The sequence below is a fragment of the Thunnus thynnus genome, chromosome 4 (assembly GCF_963924715.1).
Source record: "Thunnus thynnus chromosome 4, fThuThy2.1, whole genome shotgun sequence".
Lineage (NCBI taxonomy): Eukaryota > Metazoa > Chordata > Actinopteri > Scombriformes > Scombridae > Thunnus > Thunnus thynnus.
The window spans coordinates 34,590,572-34,614,574 of NC_089520.1; the positions used below are offsets into that span (position 1 = coordinate 34,590,572).

A 24,003-nucleotide genomic window follows, 5' to 3' on the forward strand; every position below is an offset into this window, starting at 1 on the left:
TATTTGGATTTGATTTAGATTAGGCTGTGATTTAAGACAGTAGAGAGGATTAAAGCTCAGGTTATGAGTAAAGGAATTCCTGTTTTCATGTGAAGGACCTCATAAGGACAGGATAACAAGGATGTGTGCATGTTTGTGTGTGTGTTCCGTACTCCCTCCACCCTCAGGTCTCATCTTCTCATTGCAAGCTCAGTGACAAAGCCCTTCTCATCCATGTCACCCTATCTCACTAGCTGGGCCTCTTTCTCTGAGGGCCTTCTACAAACGGCTGCTTCAACTCCACAGACAGATGGGAAATGATACAGGAGCGTGGTTAGGCATGAATGCAGACGCAAGGGAATACTGAGAAAATGAGAGCTGCGGAAGGTGTCAAGTGTTGAGTTAGAAAAGATGAATTGTGCAAAGGAAAGGAAAGGATGAAATGGCTTGGTGTTTGCCAGAGAGAGTGATGCATAGAGGGCGTAGAGGGATGTGAGTGAGAGAGAGAGAGAGAGAGAGAGAGAGATAATATATGCTGGAAAACAGATCAGATCATGATAAATGCCTTGTGGTAGGATACAGTAATAACATGGAAGGATCAGCTGATTCTGGAAGTATTTTTTCCCAACTGTAATTTCAAAGTTTTCCTTTAATGATATCATCGAGGAGTCTCCTGTATAATTTCACTATGCTATAGGCTTCTGTTATGGCCATCAGTACTAAAGATTTCAACTTTGTTTTTTGAGAAATCATGTTTTTTTTCAGGCACGTGGCTCTAAATGCCGATTACCCTAAAGAATTTCCAGATTCCGTGTTTTCCATTAAAATTGTTTGGAATTCTGTGTTTTACAATTTAAGCACATTTTGTCATGAGAAAGAGTCTAATCATGTGGTGGATGAATAACATTTCAACTATTCAATAAGAAAATATTCTAAATTTAATGAATATCAATGAATTTGATGGAACACAACATTGCACTATTTTTTATGAAAGAATGAGCTTCAATACAGTTATAAAACAAAACATTCTTTCCTTTTAAGTGTTTCACATCTGAGCTTCACATTCGTATGTTGGCAAAACTTACAGAATAGTTGTTCTCCTGACTCATAGTAGTTGTTTGGATATTGCTCTGCTCTAAATTTAGCTGTTAGTGTTGAATTCCTCAGTTTTTTGGTTTACTTAACCGTCTCAGAGGGTCTGTTCAACATGACTGTGTGTCTGTGTGAAACTGTGTGAAACACAGACACACAGACAGAGGTCAGAAACTGCAGCAGCGTGCCCATAAATGACACCAAAACACTGTATCTCTGAATAGTTTTTTCTGTTCATTTGGCTTAGGCGCTGTGAATAAACACCTATAAGGGTAGGGAAAACCCTGATTTTTATAGATTGCATCCAAATTTAAGCATATTCCACATTTTACGGTTGATTTCACTTTTATTATCAAATTCTGCGATTCTGTCTCTGTTTTCCGCATCGTGGAAATCACAGGGCTCTAGAGTTAGGACTGATCCGATTCAATATCAGTATCGGGTGCTGATACTGACGTAATTCACTCATCAGATAATCAGACTGACGTTACCGATCCATGTACCGATCCAGATTCCATAGTCCAATGTTAAATACATGTACTTAGTTACTTTCCACCACTGGTGTAGAGTTAACAGTATAAAGTTGCTAAACAGCAGTGATTCCTGGTAGTTTTTTCACATACTAACAAAGTAAAACACAGAGAAAGAAGAATTGATGTCCTTTATGTAGAGGTGCTCATTCAGCCTTCAGCTATGACAGCTTCATGCTAGGTGGCTACCTAGCTTGAAGTATTGTCCTTAAAGTATTATGAACCTGACGCTAGCAGGAGGCTAACCATGGAATATTTAAATAGCTACCTATTCAGACTGGACCTGGACAGCTAACAACAACAGAAATACCTGTCAACCTGACACATTGACAACTTTTCTTTTAAATATGGAGACAGTTTACAGCGCATCCACTGGCTGAGTGACTGACCAGCTAGCTGACACATTAGCCGGCCAGCTAGCTGTCCAACAGCGACCGTTAGAAAGCACTTCCACTTTGAGAGTGAACCGCACCAGACAACACAGTCCCAGCTCACACAGGGACACACAAACGGTTTCATCCAGATACTCATAGCAGGCAAACAGAGTGTGTCCCACCCGTGAATCGGTGGCATGCCTGGTAAGGTGCATTTTCATCAGGCCACAGCAGAGCCTGTGGTTGTGGCTGGAGGGAGCCGCGCCACTGCCCTCCTGACTCAAACAGCCACTCATCTAGATATTTATTTCTCTACACAGTTCTTGCACTTTTATTTCAAATATTGATTTTGAAAACCTTACAAAGGAGTTGTCAATTTGCCATTGCACTCTTTAAAGTTCTCTTATTATGGGCTTGTTTTCTTTTTCCACTTTAGCACAACTGTTATAGTTTCCACTGCAGCACAACTAAACTGTGACACAATAACTGTGTCAGTAATGAGACATTGTTGGATGTTTACATTTTTCAAAATAAAAGACCAAAATGTTTTTTTCCTCCTGTACTGAAAACATATCGAACTGTGACCCAAAAACCAAAGTATACACCAAACCTTGAATTAATATTAATGATTAAGAGGTTTTTTTTTAATAGTTCTCAGCCACCTGAGCTTGAGCTGCCAAGCCCAGGTGGCGCACTGCTTGTCTAAACACATCACGTGTACTCGTGCTTCAACACTGACCTTAGGCAAACACACCAGCTTCATTCATGAGGGAACAATTGTGAGCGCACACACACACACCATGAGCTGCATGCGGTAGAAGCATGCAGCGTACCTTGTAGGGGTTAATAATTCACACTCTTACAGAGCACTTCGCTTGCTGCTTCAAAGAGATTTCAACACTCAAATCTATTTTACATTCCACGGCACTGAATGTATCTGGGTCTCCATTTACATATCTGAATAATTAACAGGCTATCCTGTCTAATTAAATCCTCGGAGAATCCTGGGGAGTGTTATCACTATTCTTGTTATCAAAGAAAATCCTCCGCTGCAAAAAAAAAAAAAAATTAAGGCTTTGCTGATTCAGATAATGGACACGGAAAGACAGGAGCTGTCCAGCTTAAGGCTTAGAGTCATAAAGTTCACTGTAAGCAATATGCAGGGAAATCTGTGAGGATCCAAATGTGACTAGCAGTTACTGGAGAGGACAAACAGTCAAGTCCGGGCTCCGGGCACAGCAGCACTCCTCATACGGGCCGACACAGAAGCCAGGAAAGACGGTAAACCATCAGATATTCATGGTGATATGACTTCGGGGGATTTCTTTAATTAGCTTGAAATTCTACACCCACTCTGAGTTTTCATGTACAAATTTGCATCATCATCAGTGCATGAATATGTCATGCAGCAAAGAACACATGTACAGTATGTCAAAGGATTTTACTTAATGATTCATTAAAAAGATCTTGAAATCATTTTCCCACTGCCCTGTCGGTGTCCAGGCACTTAGAGATATAGTGTACTGTTCTCAGATGAGGCTATATTTAATGTCTGCTATCTTGAGGTCTCCTACAGCGTGGTGGTGGTATCTAGCAGGAGGGGCACATCGTATCAGATTCCGTGCCTGTCTTTTATCCCTCTGCTCAGGGTTTGCACCACCAGCATATTGTCACTAATCTTGGTGCATCTGTTGGTTCACAAAGCCCCATTAAACAGCCAGACCCTTCTGATAAGGTTACTGACTTAATGCTCAGTGACATAATTAAATTGAGTATTTAATCTGGCCATGGGAGTAGAGGAGACCCAGACCCCTGCTGGGCAAGCCGGCGTTCACATGTCGAACCTCTGTTGTCCTTCCAAATTACTTGTACTTTGATCCCCTTTGAGTTGATTGTCCTCTCCGACGGGCAAGATAAAAGACAGTTGCAGATAATATCCGCCACATAGATTTCCTGTTGGCTGACTTCATCTCATGGTTTCTGGTCCATATTAATCCATTCAGAAAAATGATGCATACAGAATTCTAAAGCTACTAAGGGGTAAAGGCTGGTGGTAGTTCACATGAAGTGCCCTCCGACCATCTCTACAGGCAAATGTATCTATAGATGTTACAAAAATCCATACTTAAAGGCTGGGGAAAAGCTAGTTGTCAATAGAGAGCATAAATCATGATGTCACAGTCTAGCCTCTGTTCCACTAGCTTCTGCAATCTCTCATTCAGCATTTCTTTCATCTGTCTTCCTGAAAAAATGATCATGTTCCTGGAGTTAAAGTTAAACAACAATTACTTTGTGAGTGCAGAAAAAAACTACAGGTCCCATGAAAAGACTACAACCGCAGCAGTGCAGTAACTTGGATTCATCCATATCCATTAAACTCCAACACCTTCTTCTCAAGTCGTCTTTTAACGACTGAGCTAGCTGCGACCACTCAACTCGCTCATGGACTCGCCTCTTCTGTTGAGCGGAGATGTTTAGCCCTTGAACATCTAGAACACATGGGGTGTTCATTTAAAGCTGCTATAATACATAAATATTTAATAAACAACAATATTATATGGATGTTAGATTTTCAAAAAACTACAGTCATTGTCTAAGCATATGAAGCAAGCCATACGATGTTCTGTTGAGGGAGGTTCTCCCCCAAGGCTGGATTTTTAGCGATTAGCCTAGTTACAAATGTCAGTGTTCTGAATGAGGTTTTCTAACGTCTGGAACAGAACTCAGAAGTTCTAGTTTCACTTTGGCTCTTTATGAAAGGCCCAAGACCCTATAAGGCTGCATTCAGCCCAAATCCAGCAATCTGGCACTGATTCACTATTGCTACTGCTCTGCTAAACATGCTAACACACACACACACACAGACAGAGCACTCATTGTTGCTGCTGCTCAGAGTTTAAAAAATAAACTCTGAGCTCTCCTCCCGCCAGCAAAGAGCTCCAGATCAGAGCAGAATCCAGTGTGACTCGCAAGTGTTATTTGTCCTTAGTGCTCTAACCCACGTCACTGCTTTTTGCTAACAACTGAGAGGGCATTTCCATGTGAACAACCCGGAAAAAACACAGATGGAGTTGTCCTTTAAGTTACTGCTGCTGAAAACAACTAACGAAAGGCTTTTATTGTGATGAACTTGTAGGAAATTAGATACATTTATCTCTGTTTTAGCGGAGCTTCGTTAGCAGTGCTATTCTTCAACAAAAACAAGTTGACACAACAAGATCTTGAGTTATTTGGAGCTCTTTGTTCAGCGGATCAGTTAGAAACACTGCAGAGAGGAAGAGGAGAAGCAGAAACAGCCACAGTGAGATGTTTGATGAAGAGCTGCAGACAACAGGCTTTTAGTGCATTTTACCTTGAATAACAAAATGTTCTAAATACATAACGATGTTGAAACTGAGAAGTTTGGATGTATTTTTTACAACTAACATTACATTTTGTTTTATTACAGAGAGAATAAAGTACCATTGGGTATCGGTACTGAATTCCAGGTACTGGTAGGGGTTCGATGTAAATGGTACCCAACCCCTCTTCACAGACACTTCATCAACACCCGAGCTGATGATATAGTGTCCTTGCCGGCCAGTCGCAGTTTATCAATCAGTCAGTTCATCCTTGATGTGTCCCCACCTGTTCATCACCAGACCAACAGCATAAATATCACAGCTGATGCAAAGCGAGACAAACAGGGCTGTCATCAAGTGTGTAATACCGCGCTATAGACAAGCCAACCGTGGTGGATGGCAAGCAACTTCTACAACTACGCTATGTTCACGTTTTTTCTTTTTTTCATGAGGCTAGGTCCTTCTTGTTTTACACTTCAATGGTCTGGTCTGGCAACTCCGGAGGGTCCTGACCGCCTCACGCAGTGTCTAGTTCTTGCTCATGGGGCTCCACGGATGCTCCTGCAGCTAGCATCAAGGCTAACAAGCTAACCTGGTGCCCAGCCCTCATGACAGAGCTGGGCTCAGGGTGAGCTGACCGGGGGTCAGTGCTGATGCTTGGTAGTTAAAAACACACCTATATGAATATTTTGTCTCGGTTATATGTTTAAACTCTCCCAGGTCACTGTGTGGCCAAGCAGGCTGCCATTTAACCTGCAAGGTAAAGTAGTTTTCAAATCAATCACCAAATAATACAATCCAAAGGTGCGTCCAGCCAGACACCATTCATATATCCCAGGTTTACAGGGAATCAGCTGTGTTTCCTGCCAGGATTTAAAGTGTTTTCTGTGTTTGTCAGGTACTGCTGCTCCATTCAGCTGACACATAATCAGACTAACATACCTTGATTTTCACTAAAAAAAAAAAAAAAAAGAAAGGCGCTAATACTGCATATGACTGCATACCATATTGTTGAGCCACCCTAACTCACCGCAGGGGAAATTCCTTCACCGCAACAGTCCTAAAGAGACAACATCAGAGTATTCCTTTATCCTTGTACACTTACTTCTGCATGAGACAACAGTTAAAAGGACATTTGTTTGGTTGGAAGAGGGGTAATGATGAAAGGTTTTGACACCACATGCTCCCTGCAGTCCCTCCAGCTGCCAGACACAGAAAACAAGGGCTGTTGACACCCAACCCCCCTTTCACCTTTTGACCTTTGGCACCTCCACTGTGACAGAATTTGTGAGGTGAATCTTGTTTATTGGAGGAGCACTTTGCCACCTCTGCTGTCACAAATCCTGTCAGTTAAGGCTGACATCTAGAGAGTCAGTTTCTAATTATTGGTTAGGGGAAATTACGTATTTCATCTTGCAATAAACCTGTGCAGTTTCATACTGAGAGATAAATAATATTTGTTTATTACTACTAGTTTATTCCACTGATACTACAACAACTGAGGAATCAGCTGGCCCTGATTTTTCACTACTTCATCATTTTCCTTGAAAAGCAGTTTTACAGCAGGTTTCTTAAACTGAAAATGATGGAAACAGGAAAAAGTCTTCTTCATTGATCTGAGACCCTTTTAAAATTCCATTTTTTTCCATCTCAGGTCAGACCGGGTCAAGCCTTTAAAGGTCACATGTGCACACCATAATGACGGCATTTATACACAGGACCAAAGGTCACTTTACAAGTCCAGACAGCTCTGGGGTTCTGGTGTCTGACTTTATCCAGGTACAAGTACAAGAACGTGCTGGCTACTAGTTTTGCTAATAAACAGCCATTCACTTCAGGGCCAATGAAAACATGTGCTCCACTTCAGTCTCAGAGATTCCACTTAAACATCCTTTCTAATTGCAAACACTCTAAAACTAACATGAACCACAACTTTAACTCAAGGAAGCTATGGGAAGCCTTATTTATACTTGTCAAACTTGACCAATTTTCAGTAGCTCCAGCCTATCTTTCCTTTAGTTGAAAACTAGATTTAATTTGATTTGGGTCCAACACACAATTAGCCATGTTACAATATTCCATTGCCTCTATTTTAGTGCAGCTACACTGGCCATACAGCTGACAAAAACAACTTCAGCCCAGAAATATGTTGGAATTAACCATTAAAAATATGTTTTTTTAGATAAATGGTGTTAATTGTTGTGTTTTATTTACTGGAAACTAAATCTACAATGACTTGGAAATGACTTTCCTTTTAAAATGAGCACACATTCATGTGAGCACGCACACAAGAGCTAGCACGCACAATATCTGGGCACATCCTAATTTTCACAATGCTACTGACGATCCCAAATAAATGAGCAATCATCATCATTATCATCATCATCACCGGGAGGGGATATTCCATCTCATTTCCTGGCTTATACTAAGCCATCAGTCCAGTTATGAGGCAACAGGAGCAGATGGCTGTAGTTAAAGAAGGCACTACACTGTAAGAGGAGATCATCACCCATGGGACATAAAAACACAAAGGTCACACTCTCAGCAGCCCCTCTGTTGGAGTGTCATCCGCGACACTTGTAACCAAGTAAATATTGATAAACCCAATAAAATGCTTAACAAGTTACTGTGTTAAAAGTAACTAAAACATGAAGCCCTGGATCTGACCTTTGACCTTGTAGAGTACCATTATCAGCCACAACAAGAATCTCACCTGGGGATGTCTGATTTGCTTCTACTAACTTTAACTGCATTCATTTACAGTTTGTACTGATAAATTAATCTCTTACTGGAAGGATAATTATGTTTGATTGCAATACAGTATTCAGTATGATAGCTCTTTCTGGATGAAAAATATTTAAAATGTAATAAGGGTCCTCAGCCTTGCTTTTCTGATGCTTTTTTCTGAACATACATGTGTTTCCCTCTATATGGACGGAATGACCATTCAAAAGTACCAGCAAGTTTTTGTTATATCGACAAGAAAAACACAATACATGCAACAATATGTGAGACTTTTTCCTTGAATTCAGCACACATGTTATTATACAAAATAAGGTCATACGTTAATAAAAAAAATTAGACCTGGTTGACCTGTTGTTAAATGAAGAATGTTCATTCACCTACATTGTCAAATGTAACCTGCTTTGGTCGGGAGACAATGTGTTGAAATACATCCCACAGTCTATCAGAGTGAGTTAACATTAGCTCTGACTCAGACTCCCAATTTTCAGACTTTTGCAGTCCATGCCAGTGTTGAATATTATTGCATGGCGGTCACTTTTTTTTTTTAGAACAAATGGTGAAATTTAGTGGCTGGTGCCTTGAAGCGACGACACGTAGGGGCTGTGACGGGATAAGTCAGCTAACTGCAGTGAACCACACTGTGGACCAGTTACTGCGCTCCAGTGGGCTAACTTGGCGTTAGCTAACGTTGCTAATATTAACCTGCTGTTTCAACTTTTGAGCGATTTCTAATAAACAAAGCAATGGTGTGAATGAAAACAGTGAAAGAAAAGAAAGTGGTTAAGATTCAAACTTACGCACACAAACACAGTGAAAAGTTGTTCCAATAACGTTGCGAGGTGAGTGACAGAGACTGAGTTATTTAACCTAACGGGAACGAGTATGGAAAACACACGCAGTTGTGATTTTAACTGCGAGTAAAAGTGGATTGTGTTCAGTAGACCAAACAGACTCACCTTGTCCCGTGTAAAACTCTCCTCAGTCACTTGCTGCTCCAAATGCTGGTTTACTCCTCGTTACAGCGAAGGAAATAAGTTTTCACTGGTTTCATTCAGAGTATCCACATCGTCCACAACCGCTGCTTGTATACAGACATATCAGCCGACACAGATAACGTTATTCCTCGAGGTTACGAGATCACAAATTCCATTGTCGTTCAGTCCACACTTGCAATTTTCCTCTCAGTCATCCAACTTTCACTAGTTTACACACCTGACGGCTCGGTGGGAAAATCAGTGTAGGTATTCCATGCAGCTGAAAGTAACGCTCAGCTTGGTTTCACTCTGCAGGTTTCTCCCCCCACATGTAGCCGGTAAACGGTGGTGGGAACAGTTTGGTGCTGCGCACAGCGCACAGATCTCCACAGGAGTGAAAAGGGGTTTGGCAAAGGGGGATATTTCATGCTGCGTTCAATGGTTCCTAGTTATTTCAAAACCAAGTGCGCAAGTGACGTAGAAGGCATACTCTACATGCTTTCAATGTGATTTTTTTTCTTCATTTGTGGTGCCCAGTTTCAATTGTAAAATTGACAGACCAAGAGCTACTTTTCACAACAGACCAACTAGGCGAAGGTTATAAATTATGTTAAATATGCAGAGGAAAGAGCTTTAAAACCAACACATTTTGCCAGTGTTTCTAAACACCACTATTGAGTTGTATTTTCACACTTTAAAGGGGACATTATTGTTGTACCACTTTAAATCTTTCTCACATTGAGCATATTCCTAGTGTTGAATATAGACAATGCAGGGAGAGAGGAGATAGAAATGAACTTTATCCTGAACAGCAGCAAGTGAACATTTTACAGAGAGCTGCAATCATCGCTGTTTTCACTCTCATGTTGCTTTGATAGTCTATAATTTGGTGTAGGATCACAGTCTGTTTAGGGTTTATAAACATTAAATTTTACTGAAGTCACATTTCAGCATATCTAAGCTCCCACCGTTATGTTGTTTATGCTCGCTGCATTTGTAAATCAAATATTCCCTACTGTTTGTGAAGGTAGCATTAGCTGCTAGTGAAAAGACTGGTGAGTGGCAGACCCCTCCTGGCCAACTGGGGATATGCATCCCCCAAAAAATGTCATGGTTTGATCCCTAAACTTTGTCACTTTACAGACCCCAGTATAGATAAACAGACATACAGTTTTCTCCTAAACTACAATAACATCTATTCAGAGAAACAAAGTCTTGTTGATTGGTTGAATGCTGTGATAAAAATACATGCATTTAAGTTTAAATTCTGACGCCCGGAGATGCATGGACCACACTTTAATGGCAGCTATTAAGTTACTTTAATAAGTACTATAGCATAAGCAGTTCATACAAGGAAGAACAGGCAGCCGCAGCAGTTTTCAACTATAATTATCCATGCAAAAAGCATTAACTAAGCATGATATAACTGGAACTGAAGCTCTAAATATTTTCCATTTTGGGTGATATTGTTCAGGGTTCAATCCCCATCTGCTCATCCATTTACAGCAGACATGTCAGGCTCTGAGACATCCGATGCATATCAATAGAGACCACACAGAGATCACAAAACCCGCTGCACATACTTGTCATCTTTAAGGAGGGTCTCTCTCCCGCTCTCTCTCCCTCTGTATCCTTGTCCCCTCTTGTGAAAAGAAGCCTTTTATCTCCCCCCTCTTAATTCTCCTGTAATGAGGACTGAAGCTAGATAAGCCACACTCACTTCAAAGATCACTCAGCCCCACCCACCATGCCCCCCCTCTTAAAACCAACCCCCCGGGTTCAAAGACAAGACAGCAACACTGGGGTCTGCTCCAGTCTTACAATACACTGTACTACCACAGCTCAGATATTCATATATTAGGTTTTATCAGTAAGATATTGCAATCAAAATATGAAACTTTTTTTGTCCTTAAGATTGCAACAGAATTGTGTGAGTATATATAAGTAATAAGGTCAATGAACCATCACTATAATAAGATCATACAGTATACCTTCATATATTCAGGCACTTGTTTATGAAACATTTGATGTATCTGAACTATATTACCAATAAGGCAAGTGTTAACTCAGGTATGGAAATATTTCATATAATAGTCTAGATTCCAGATATTTCTGGATAATTGGTGTTCATGTAAAGACTCCATGATCTACGAACAGAGCAGAGATGATGCAATAAAAGTAATAATCCAAGAGATTTTCATATACTGCATGCAACTGTTCTGCTATTCCCAATCACCGATTATTAGCCTAATAGTGACTCAAAGTGTAGCAAGTACACCATCAATTATATTTTCTATTCTGTCTTGCTGTCTGGTTGTTCCTTCATTGGAAACATCTTCCAGTTTGTTTAAAATTGACCTAAAAGCTGGATAGTGAACATAAGTGGATCCAATAAAAGAAAGGCCAAAATCCACTTGATATGACTAACTCAGACTGCATGTACTCATTCACTGTTTGCCTGACAGATTAGCTTCAGGAAAAGAACTGTGTTCACCAGCAGCAATAACAAGCATAATAACATGTACAATAAATATAAAAATATGTGGGCAATACACTTTTTTTGAAGCTGATTGTACCGTCATACCCAGGAATTTTAGGGGTACCCTCAATCTGTGTGGCTGTTTGTGTGGATTTGTGTGTGTGTGTTTCTCAGCACAGGCCTGTATTCATGGCAGGGTGAAAGAGAAGTGAGTTGGAAAAGTGGAAAAGCAGAGTGTGAATGAGCATGCCTGTCTCTCAGGAGCAACACACTGCATTCATGTCTCCAGGAAAAACACTGAGCCATTCATCCCCAAAGTTCACACACACACACACACACACACAACTCGCGGTAACTCTGAAAACCAACTTGTCTGTAGAGTGGATAGAGGAGCTGGGCGGGCAGGCTGGCTGGGATGGGGGATGGAGGGTGGGGAAGCAGGCTGGTTGGCGATGGGTGGCTGGGGGAGGTGTTGGACGAGGTGGGTCAGAGGGCAACCTCCCCCATCCCAGTATGTTCATTATTTTGCTCTCGTGATTTAACTTAAGAGAATAAATTCAGAAGATGCCACAGCTGTATATCTTTTTAAAAGTTTTGCTTTCACTTTTCCTCATTCACTGACAGTTCATGAGAGATATTTTGGAGAAAAAATGCCTGGTATGCATTTATGATCCAAGTTTGGCATCCAAGGCTGACATTAGGATTAGATGTAGGGTTAGTCTCTACGGAGAGAGGATGACTGATTCAAGGAGTTCTTGATATATGGCAGGGTGTATAGATATTTATCATGCCAAGGCTGTTTTAGTCAGAAAGAAAAAAAAAAATTCATTGCAGCACCCCTGAGAAGAAAAATGCTACAGATTTACAAAACTGTCTGCATGACTCCTGACAATGGAGGATAAACTGAATCTAGTGCCAACTAAACAGTCGACAGTATCCATTTATTCATTTTTTAATTGTGTGTTTGATATGGTCACAATACCCTAAAGAGAAACACATAGCATGCACAGCACATATGCATATATATGATAGTCTTATATTCAAAATATGAGTAGATGGTCCTGAATGCTCTTGAACTGGAGAACATTCAAGGCATCATACATTTGGATGCACAGAATGCTCTAAATTACTTATATTGATCATTATTTCGAGTGGTTAGAAATGTTTGATCTCCTTTGTATTGACGTCCACATTAAAACTCATGTAGTGATGGATAATCATGCTATTATATTTTGTATTATTAAAATAGGTGCAGTGGTTCCTGAGAAAATGTTCAAAAATGCCCTCCCTTACAAAGATCTTTCATTGGATACTACTTACAAGTTAAAGATATCCTGTTTGAAACTCTGTCCCATTTCTGTCTATTTCTTACAGTCTTTTGCATATCTCCTAAAATTTAAAAAAAAGTTTGGTGGAAGTTGGGCTTTGTTAGTTTTTGCTGTGGATCCAGATCCAGCTGTGCCACCATGTGGATTTACATGAAACAAACTCTTGAACAGGGAAGTCTGATCCAGGATTCAAAACATTTTTGAATCTTAAATCCTGTTTTAATTTGAGACAGATATATGTAGCCAATTATACAATCAAGAGATTTCCTAAAAGACCTTAAAGATTTTCATCATTCAGTTTTCATCCAATATTCACCAAATTAGAGACAAAGCACATTAACAGGCCCATCATAAGGTTTCTCATTTGTCTTTGATATCCTGGTTGCCTACTGGTTGCCTAATTATTATAAGCATGTCCTATTTGACATACAACAAGATGATGCAGTGCAATAGCCTATCATCAGTTTAGTGCGACTCATTTGAAATTTTGCACAGTTAAAACAGTGCAAACACAATTAAATGGACTATGATTCATTTATGAAGCCCTCATATTCCCTGGCTTCTTCCAAGGTCTACTTAGTCCTAACTTTACTTAGTAAAACCCACATTTCTTTTTATATATCAGGGTTTTATTCAACAAAGACATCCAGATGAACCAGTAAACCTGCTTTTTGGAACATACCTTTATTGCTGCAGACATTTTAACTTGTCATACTCAAAGAATTGCTGTAGCACAGACTTCATTACAGATGGGTGTCCCAGTTCTGGTGTTCTGCTATTGTGCACACTGTGATGCTTTGGAACAACTAAATGGAACAGAGACATTGTGAATGATTTAGTTACACCTGTTCTTTTCCCAGTATGACAAGTCATAATGTCTAGTATTCACAGCAGATGTTTTGACTTGTCATAGTAGGAAAAACACAGGTGCAATTAATAACATTAATGACCACTGAATCTCATTTAGTTTTTCCAAATTCATGACCCTGGTATAGTGCATGATGGTTCACCAGTATGGCTTCCTGGGATGCTTGAATGGAACTTTTATTATTAACCATTAACCATCAGTTCCACCTGTGCCTTTCCGGCTACGACAAGTCAAAATGTCTGCTGTGAAAAAGGTCCATAGGGCTCAGTAAAGAATTTAGACAGTCTCTTGAAATCCTGGCTACTTTCTACCATTAAAAGTATAGAGGGTTATGATTGGCAGAGATATGCAGCCCCTGAGTGCTCTCTATAAATAGGAGAAATGATTTCCTTTGGTTACTCAGAGGATGATTATTTCTTCATGTAGATCACACATGTGCACTAATTGCCTGTCTTGATGTCAACCAATGATTTTAAAACTCAGCTTTAATATGCTTTTGGAGAAAATGTAGGCCACAAGAATGAACATGTCCATGTCACAGCCCGGCTCCTAGACTGCGACAAAATGGGAGACCAGACTAATTTACAAGTGTGAGTAAGAATATTTATTTACAAAAAATAAAACGGGGAAGTCAGTAATCAGTAATCACAAAACAGCCGTGCTGTGATGGGAGAGAGAGAGAGAGCTCCATGGGAAGGTGATGAGCCCAAGTATGGTTCACGAACTAAATGATGACCAGTAGTGACAGTCAGTGATATGTCAATAAAAGATAAAAAAAAAATATTTCATTGACAAAACAATTTCAGCTTATCAGCAGATGGAATTTTCCAGTTGTCATTGAATTATTGATGTTCAACTTTCCATTTTTTCAGAGCACTTTAAGGACATTTGTCCATGTTGATTTAAAAATTAATTTTTGAAATGAATAAAATGAAAAGCAATTAATAAGAAACAATGAAGATCATGTTTTGTCGTCAAATCCCAAGGTCAAAAATTAATCTTGAATCTCAACAAATATATTAATTTCTTCAATAAAAAAGAAGTAGAAATATGTGAAAATGTTGCAAGTCATTAATAAAGCAGAATGTGTTTACTTATTAGCCCACATGACAGTAAATACAAGTAAGCCATCCATTTTTAAAATGTGTCTGACACATGCGATAATAAGTTGTCTTAAAATAATGTCATACACCTCTATGTGTTTTAAAATAGTATTTGTATTTGAGTTTTAACATATAGACCATGTACAGTACATACTGTATGTACATTGGACAGTTTTTACTTGTTGTAATCATTCCCCCTGTTCATACTGGCCATGAAAACATCCCTTCTTCAGATGCTTCCAATGGGAGTGATGGGGAACAGAATATACAGTACTTCTTCTGTGTAAAAATGTAACTTCAGCAGTCTAAGTTAAATCAAGTGGGTATCCTCCAAAGTTAGTCATTTTAGTTTGAAAGTGCATGACAGTGTTTCCTTGCTGAGTTGCAGTGGAGGGATAGCAATACAAAGAGAGAATTTGTTACTGATTTGATTAAGACTGCTGAAGCCTCATGTTACTCTAAGTTAAATGCTAAACTGAAATATGTTTTTACTCAGACATAGACTGTGGATTTTATTCCACATTAAAGCTGAGGTGCAATCAATCTCTGAATGGTCAGTATTAACAGAGAACTTTACAGCAAGCAAAACCTGTTTCAAAGTTCATATGGACACCTGAGTGTTGTTTTAAAGGATAGGTTCACACTTTTTAAAATCTGCCTTAAAACAAAAGTCAAGTGTACATATGATCAGTGAAAGAGGTTATCCTCGCTGTAATCATTCCTCCTGTTCATACTGGCTATTAAAAGATCCCTTTCAAATGTTTTTTCAATGTGAGTGATGGCCAAAATCCACACAGTCATTTTGTGCAAAAATGCATTTATAAGTTGATGTGAAGCTTATATGAGTCTTCAGCAGTCTGAGTTAGTCATATCAAGTGAATATCTGCCACATTTACAGTCTTTTTAGCAACAAATTCCTTCTTTGTGTTTCCTCGGACAGTGTTTCCCTGTTGAGCTGCGGTGGAAGTATAGTAACAAAAAGAGGAACTTTGGCACTAAAAAGACTGTGATATTGAAAGATATCTACTTGATTTGACTCATTTGGACGCTGAAGCTTCATATTAGCTTCAGATAAACTTTTAAATACATTTTTGCACAGAAGGAGGACTGTGGATTTTGCCCCCCATCACTTCCATTGTAAGTGCATTATGAAGGGATCTTCTAATGGTCAGTATGAACAGGAGGAATGATTATGGCAAGAAAAACATGTTGAAATGTTCATTTGGGCTCCTGACTGTTGTTTTAAGACAAACTTGAAAAATTGTGAACCTGTCCTTTAAACACTGTCCATAGTCCAGAACATTTTTGTCCAGTAGATGGCGATCCAGCATTATCCATCTCCATCAGCGGGCGCTCCGAGCTGGTTCATACTTTGAGGAATTGTAAGAGGCTACTGAGACCATATTAATTATAATTTCAGTTTCTGCGGTCCAACTTTCTTGACCACAGCTGATACTCATTCAGAAATCCAGGAACACTTTGTCGTGATAAAGTTTGAAGTGACAGTAGACATGGAGAGGACAGTACATTATGAACTAACTAGTCTTAAATGTATAACTATACCAATAACACGAAGCACGTCACATGAAATAAACTGGGTGTTTTGGCTTGCACGCGCATTGCGTGCGCGCTTCCGTAAAGCAGTGACAAAGATGGCGGCCGCCGCCGGATCAGGTAAGCCGACTTCACCAACAGTTCAGACTGTATCTTTTCATTTATTTTGCTCAAGAGGCACAATTTCAAACATAGCGCGTTAGCTACATATTCGTTTTACAAACTCCAGCAGATCAGCTGTAGTGCAGTTTCGACTGCAACATCACTCTATGTTAAGAAATACTGCCGTAACGTTGCTCGCTAGCTCCGTGGCTAGCAGTGCTGGCCCAGTGTGTGAGCAGCACTCGCACATCTGCAGCAATCTGTATGTGCCATTATGGAGCTTGCCGGTCAGAGAAGAGAGGACATTATTATCTCAGTTCACATTTGTGAGCGGTATCCTCCTGTCAGCTCCGCGGTGACGGCCGGGACCAGCCTGCTGGGTAGATGAATAGTTTCCTGAGATAACATTAGCTGGCAGCACAGCTCCGTTCATCAACTGGAGAGACAAGGCATCCAACAGTGGCTCGTCAATAACAACCAAACCCAAGATATTTAACTCAACACAATGTTTGACAATTTGAAAACACAGTCTTTTCTTATTTAAGTAGAAACCTGTCCTTAGCGACATGTTTTTACTTTAAATAGTTCAGTAGGCAACTCCTCTAATAGATAGAAATTTAAAGTCCCCCTCCACTCAAAAACATCTTTTTCTTCTTGCTCCTACGTTTGGAAGTTTGAGCTTCATGTGCAGTTTGTTTTCACATACATCTGCTCAAAGTGGAAAGTTTCTCTGTACTCATTAACATCTGATTTCAAGATGTGTATCTTGATTTGTGGCATCATAACTAGTTTTGAAGCCAGTCCTGGTCTGGTATTCAACTCACACAAGTGTGATGTGGAAACTTGAAGCTCTAGTGCCCGTACACTAAAAATGGACTTTACAGTGAAGTAGGAGACATCTTGTGTCCAGCTGTTCAACTTCTGAAACGAAAAATATTTGCATTTTCATAGATTCTGGAATTTTTGATGAGAGAGAAGGAGTAGATGTAATTTTTAAGGATTTTAACAAGATAATTTAACTGTTTTTGTGGAAAAAATCATATCAAACAATGTCTTTTTCAAAGCAGAGTATTTTATATACATTTTAAAACAGGTCTAGAGAGGATCTTTAACATCTCACAGTGGTCAAACTGTGAAAAATGGTGTTTATCTGAGGAACCCTGCTGTCATGCATTAAGGCTCATTATATAGCTAAGCCTATTGAGGCTTTCACAACAATTTGATAAAATAAGAGTGTAAACCCAATTCAGTAGTCCCAGTTGTTAAACCTGAAATCAAATGTGATCAGTTCAAACTTCTTCAGGGTGTCACAGCATGTGTGTTTGGCCGTTGAGGTGTCACAGCTATCCATAAGTCACCTCACAGTGTAGGTAACAGCCGACGCCCCCCCCCTTGATAATGTATTTGTCTAGAGACATGGTGGCATCTGAGTTTTAGATGGTTGGTTTTACATGTTTAGTGAATCTCTGGCTTTGCACAGCTGTAATAGAAAGTCTGTTCAAATTTATTGTTCTACAATGATAACAGGGATGATGCTGCATTAAAATAAATTGAGTGTTGTCTCACAAACCTCTGAAAATCCCCTTAACCTCCTAACTTTTGCTGTTGTGTACATTTTCTGCCAGCAGTAAAGACAATGATTTTCACTGTTAAAGAATGAAAAACTATTAATCAATCAGAAAATGATCAATCAGAAAATAATCGTCAGATTTATCAATAATGAAAATGATCATTATTTGCAACTATACCAAACTGTGTCACTTTGGCTCAGTTAGGAGGTTGATAGATGATTCTATGTCTGAGCAGGAATCACTGCCAGATATTGTTTACCTGTGAATATGAAAATAATTTGATATTATCAGTTGTAAAAATGGTCAGTGATACTAGAGACATGTCTGACTTTACTGATCCCTTCCTTTAGGTTAGCCTAGCATTCAGACAAGTCATTCAGGATAATATGAGTGTATGTTCTCCTAATGTGTGATTAATTCAAAGCTAATTGAATTATCCATATTGTGTGTGTGTGTGTGTGTGAAGGCATCGTGGTTCCCCGCAGCTTTCGGCTGCTGGAGGAACTGGAGGAAGGTCAGAAGGGAGGTGGAGATGGTACAGTGAGCTGGGGCCTTGAAAATGATGACGACATGACGTTAACTCACTGGAATGGCATGATCATCGGCCCCGCCAAGGTGAGCTGCGCCTGCAATGCTTTACTACGTCATGCTGCTTTTCTCTCCACCAACACACTACCAGCATCACACTGGACTGACATGCGTTTTTGATCGAATCTCTCTGTAAGACGAAGGGACAGTCTAAACAGGATAGTCAAGTATTGAATAATAGAAGATGTTCAGTGTACTTCAAAGCTGAATGGGTGTGGTGTAGGTTTATGCTTAATGAGCAGAGCTCCCATTCCATTTAAACCTAGTAGATGAAGGGCACACAGTGCTTGTGCTGACCTGAATCAACAGCTGTTTAATTAAGCAAAGAAAATGCAAACATGGTGAACAGAGGCTGCGCTGTATTTGGCTGATTGGGTGTGCTGCACTAACAGAGAAGCAAGGGCAGGGAAACCTTTAAATGCACGTGTTACATGAGGCTGAAAGTATGACGCTGAATCTTTATCAGCTAATGACACACCTTTTGTTGAGGATCAGCTTTAATAAGGTGAACTAGAAACAGGGAAATATCAGGAAGGGCAGCGTTTTAATAAATGTTCTTTGACACTGAGTATACAACTTATGCAGCTGCAATTCAGTTTATTGTACCTAGAAACTGTTCTAATTCACTAATCAATTCAAAACATCAAGATAAATATTTTTGCATTTTTTTGTCAGTGGATGTTTTTTTATATCACATGAGAAAAATAGTAAAAGAGGAGCAGGTGACAGGTGCTTTTTACAGTTTGGGTGAAGTCAGTTTTGAATGGTGCAGGTATCTCTTGGTATTTTGCAACCAAAGCTCTGTCACTTAACTATGAAGACAAAGCTCTGAATTCCTGCTTAATGACTGATACACATTTTTAATAAATGTAAATACTCTTCAGCAACATGCCATAAGTTGATTTACATGAGGAGGAGCAATATGATGTGATGGTTTTGTTTATGACTTAGTTGGGCCTGTGGTATCATTTAACTTTTTTTTTTTTTTTTGCATAACACCCACACATACAAGAGTGTGTCCTTACTGCAGCCAATAGGATGCTTACATAGTGTGAAAGTACTCCGAGGAGCTGGATGTGTTTGAATTTGCGTAGATTCCAATGCAGTGCACTAGAAGCTTTGAGGTGAAAGATGCATGATTTTTTGTTTGTTTCAATAAGAGGGAACATTGTGGGTGGGTGTGCTCCCTTTAGTGGCACTTACATGGTTCAGCCTACCCTCTAGAGAGCTATGATGATGTACTACTTCCTTGTGTGGTTTAGAAGTAAAGAGAAGTGCATACATGCACTAGTTAGTTTGCATTTTTGCAATATTGCATGTGGCGACCTTGCTCCTTTACCACTGTGGTACTGGAACAAAATAGACAGCATGTAAGGATGGTGGTAGACTGGTTGCACACTGACCCAGTGGTGCAGCTTAAACCCACTGCAGGGGTCTATCTGTATGGGTCAGAGGCTGCTCAGCTTCCCACCAGGAATAGAAATAAATTCAGTGATAGTGATTTTTAAATGTTATCGGACCGACTCGCCAAGAAAAGGTGAGGGAGAGAGAGCGAGAAATAGAAAGCGTGGGTGATGAAGAGAGAGGGAGCATGCATATGGACCAGACAGAGGAGGCAAAACTGAAAGCTAACTTTTATCTTGCAGTTACTGGATGTAATTCTCAGGTTCATCAGTGAAGTTTCTGAACTTGACTGCAGTCTCTGCTAACAGTGAGAAGCAGAATGACAGCTGTCTCATGAATGGGTCTAGTAAGAGTTGAACCCACGTTGAGTAGACCTGCATCATATGCATGTTGCTGGTTGAAAGTAGTGTAAGTTCGGTTGCATGTTCCCTAGATGTCAAGAGCATATGTGGCTGTTTTTAAGGACCAGTCACATGTTCACCTCTTCTGTGCTGATGCCTCCAAACGGCAGAGGATTTTTGTATGTCCTTAAACATGTCTGGAGGCTCATTTTAATTGTATTGTTGAGGCTTCTGAAATTGCGTAATTACAAAGCTGTAACGTCATAACAACAGACACATCACCACCTTCAGCTTCACTCAGCTTCATGGCATGTTTGTGCATCTCTTCACCTCTACATGGATCTTAGTTCTCGCAAACTCAAACCAATTTGCTAAACCAAGTAGCTCACTGCCGTTATTTAAACTCCAGTTGCTAAGAGTTCACCATATTTAATAAGATGTAACATTAGTTCTAGCTTCCTGAGCTTCTCTTTCAGCTTTGTTAAACATGTCATGAAATGTATTAATCACATTAATCATTTTCATTTGGTTTGTCAGCTGCTCAATCAACAAATATAGTTAATTAATGTCTATAAATGAATGGACCTCACATGCTATCAGAATTTCCTGGTCACTCACTCTTTGAGCTAACCTGTCGCCCCTTTTTTGAATCGTAGACTGTCTATGAAGGCAGGATATACAGTCTGAAAATAGAATGTGGATCCAGATACCCAGAGTATCCCCCTCTGGTCCGCTTTGTGAACAAGATCAACCTGAGCGGCGTACACAATTCAAATGGTGTGGTAAGTATCCATATTTCTCCACGCACTCCTGGTTGAATCATTGATCTCAAGTGTTATTGGTAAGTTGAGGACTGCGGTATACATCTAACTCCCTGAACCCAGTGTCCTCCCGCCAGTGGGATGTAGAAGCTGACTTGTGCTTCAGTCTCAGTTGTAGCTTTCAATATGCACCTCCTACTAAGATATTGCTGTGCTAGCAACTCACAAGCTAACAGTCAAGTGCGGTTTCATATTAAGAGCAAATAATGAATGCAGGGACACAGGATTAGAACTCCTTCACAGACCTTTGGGTCAGTGTAAGTAATTAGTGTTAGAAATATTATAATATAGTACATCACCAGGAAATTCAGTTAAGAAACTGATGGTAATATCTGTAATAGGCTGGATTAAATACAGAAGAAATCAAATGACTTCATCACATTGAAGTAGCTCTTCTGTAAATCAAATACGCCATAAAGCACTCCTGCTTATTGATTTGCAAGATTGCCCGCAATGGTCTAATACAAGCCAATGTTAGAGGGATAGATAGTACTAGTGATGGGAACCTCAAGCTGTATCACAATTCAATTAAAGGCTTCTCTAGTGTTTTATTATTATATTTACATAGAGTTAGAGGACTTAGAACAGACAGATTAAAAACGTTAGAGTGAAGCAGCAGAGGCTGAGAGCAGCTCTCCTCCCTGCCTCCTCACTGCCTGCTTCTTTCAAACTCCACACCTCCTGCTCCTAATGCAGGCTTTCTGTTAGAAATCGAAAGTTTCAAGCTCACACTGAGATAAACTGGGTTATTTTCTCAATCTTTGGACAGCTCCCCCTCAGAGCATCATTAAATTAATCATAAATTTAAGATTCTGTTCTGCAAAACGATTGTCAGTGCATCTTGATGCATCTCAGTTTTTGGTTTCTATACTTTTTCTTTCTGTTTGGTCACGCTTATGATAACATGATCATACATCATCATGATACATTCTCATGTATCACCACAACAGAAGTGCACCAGCTGGCATTGGCATGTTTACCTGTACTGTTCACTGAGAGTGCTCATAAAGTAATAAGCCAAAATGTGACAAATATCACTCAAATAACACTTTTGGGGCCAACTGCAGTTAAAGTATTTTCAAGATCTGAAGTTGCTTGCTTTCAGATAATGTCCTCTGAAAACAGAAAACCAACAGAATGATCCCTACTTGTGTCTTACATTTCTTATGTAACTTCAAAAGCTTGTCTGGACAAGAGGTGTTTAACTAGTGTTTTTTAGTCATCCGTCTCCATACTGTCTACACATGCTGTGCAACAGGTCATGTTTCAAATTGCGTAGCTGCAAACTAAAGCATATTTTTACACTTGTCTTTAGTTTTACACACTGAAACACTATCATTGTGTATTGGGCTCTGAGCACTGACCTACACAGCAGCACTGTCCCTGAACACATCCTATGTGTAGACATTTAGTTAATTGAACTCTACAACTGTAACTTTAAGATCAGGCTGCACATTAAGTTTCTTATTGGGACCATAATAAATAGACCTCCCCCTCCCTCTCCACCTCCTCTCCCTTCAGGTGGACATAAAGGCGGTGACATCACTGTGCAGGTGGAAAAACTCCTACAACATCCGGACGGTGCTGCAGGAGCTCAGACAGCACATGACGACAAAAGAGAACAACAGGCTTTCCCAGCCACCTGAAGGCCAGGTGTACAACTGAGGCTCCTGCTGCTATACACACACACACACACACACACACACATATACACACAAACACACATACATAGCATTCTTAATGCTTTAACACTGACTCTACCACTTTCAAACTACACAACCATTGTGTTATCTCCAAGACTCGACTCGGATCTTCCCATTGGACAGAGAGAGGAATGCACAGGTGAACCTGACTTCACCCAGTGCCCAGTCATCCATTAAAGTTCACGGTGCAGACCAAACATTACAAAATACTGTACATCTTACTGATGTTTTGTTTTTTTTATTCTCTTTGTGTTCTACATCCAGATTGTAAAATAACAAATGACCTGATTGAGTGTACCAATTATGTGTGTGTGCTGGACAGTTAGTCCCTGCTATATATGGGTATTGCGTTGAGGGATTTGAACCAACTTGCTATTTAGCAAAAGAAACATCTGTAACCCCGACTGAAATATGGATGTTAAATGTTCGGCTCATTCTGAGTTGTTTAAATTTTTTTTAAACAACAAACCTCCCGATCTTGCAGTATACTGACACATATCCCTCTCACTAAGACAAAATGTACCCCAAACAATGCTTTGCTTGGTCTCCCGGGCCACATTAGTCTCAAATGAATTCCCCAGTTTTCTGCGATCCCAACGATGTGAATTTGCCGGGGCATCTTTAAACAAGTACATGTCCGGTACATGGGAATAAACTGCTACTAGACATTCAGTGACGTATGTATCAACAGGGCACTGCTGGCTCATCACTCATGTTCTCAGACTTGTCTTCTGTGTGCCATATGGTTCATAGCGCTTTGTGATAGTGATTGATTATTAGCAGCTGGGGGGGAGGGGGGAGTGGGGAGGGAGGAGGATTGGGGGGGCGACTACAGGTCCTTGTGTTTTCTCTCTTCAGAGCACATGGAGTTTGTGTGCTTGGCACCTTTTCAGGATCACCACTGTACTGTGGCCTGTGCGGAGCAGGAGGAGCTGTGATTTTATTTTTTATTTTTTTTGTGTTGCTGTTTTTGGGTTCTTGTTTTGGTTTCTTTAGTCTCTGGGCTGACCTGTGTATACTCCATGGAGTCGTCTCTTCTCTCATCCAGTGAATGCCCACTGAACGCAATGTACGACTTTGGATGTTTATTTTATAACAGGGGTTGT

General features: G+C 40.0%; 2 protein-coding genes across 5 annotated transcripts in view; one reads left to right on the plus strand and one right to left on the minus strand.

The window, feature by feature from the left end:
* The window catches only part of plxnb1b (plexin b1b), a 116,610-nt gene extending 107,174 nt beyond the window's left edge, over positions 1 to 9,436 (minus strand). For 2 of the 3 annotated variants that reach the window (XM_067588448.1, XM_067588446.1), the window contains exon 1: positions 9,018 to 9,436. The gene's annotated coding sequence lies outside the window, so the exon portion shown is untranslated. The remainder of the gene's footprint in view (positions 1 to 9,017) is intronic. The other variant, XM_067588447.1, reaches the window with a different exon arrangement.
* A 7,007-nt stretch (positions 9,437 to 16,443) lies between these two features.
* Positions 16,444 to 23,585, plus strand: ube2v1 (ubiquitin-conjugating enzyme E2 variant 1). 2 transcript variants are annotated; one of them, XM_067588455.1, is made up of 4 exons: positions 16,444 to 16,487; positions 18,507 to 18,655; positions 21,030 to 21,155; positions 22,716 to 23,585. In XM_067588455.1, exons 1-4 carry the CDS (start codon positions 16,466 to 16,468, stop codon positions 22,857 to 22,859), a joined length of 441 nt encoding a protein of 146 aa, XP_067444556.1. In that variant the 5' UTR covers positions 16,444 to 16,465; the 3' UTR covers positions 22,860 to 23,585. The 2 variants fall into 2 exon arrangements, with proteins under 2 accessions (XP_067444556.1, XP_067444555.1); XM_067588454.1 differs by lacking the exons at positions 16,444 to 16,487; positions 18,507 to 18,655 and adding an exon at positions 18,994 to 19,071.
* Positions 23,586 to 24,003: the final 418 nt, after the last annotated feature.

Bases quoted from the DNA above. Each gene is read 5' to 3' on its own strand.
- ube2v1 (XM_067588455.1), top strand. From the start codon at position 16,466: ATGGCGGCCGCCGCCGGATCAG. The intron at 16,488-18,506 runs GTAAGCCGACTT...GTGTGTGTGAAG, and splicing joins GGCGGCCGCCGCCGGATCAG to GCATCGTGGTTCCCCGCAGC. The intron at 21,156-22,715 runs GTAAGTATCCAT...CTCTCCCTTCAG, and splicing joins TACACAATTCAAATGGTGTG to GTGGACATAAAGGCGGTGAC.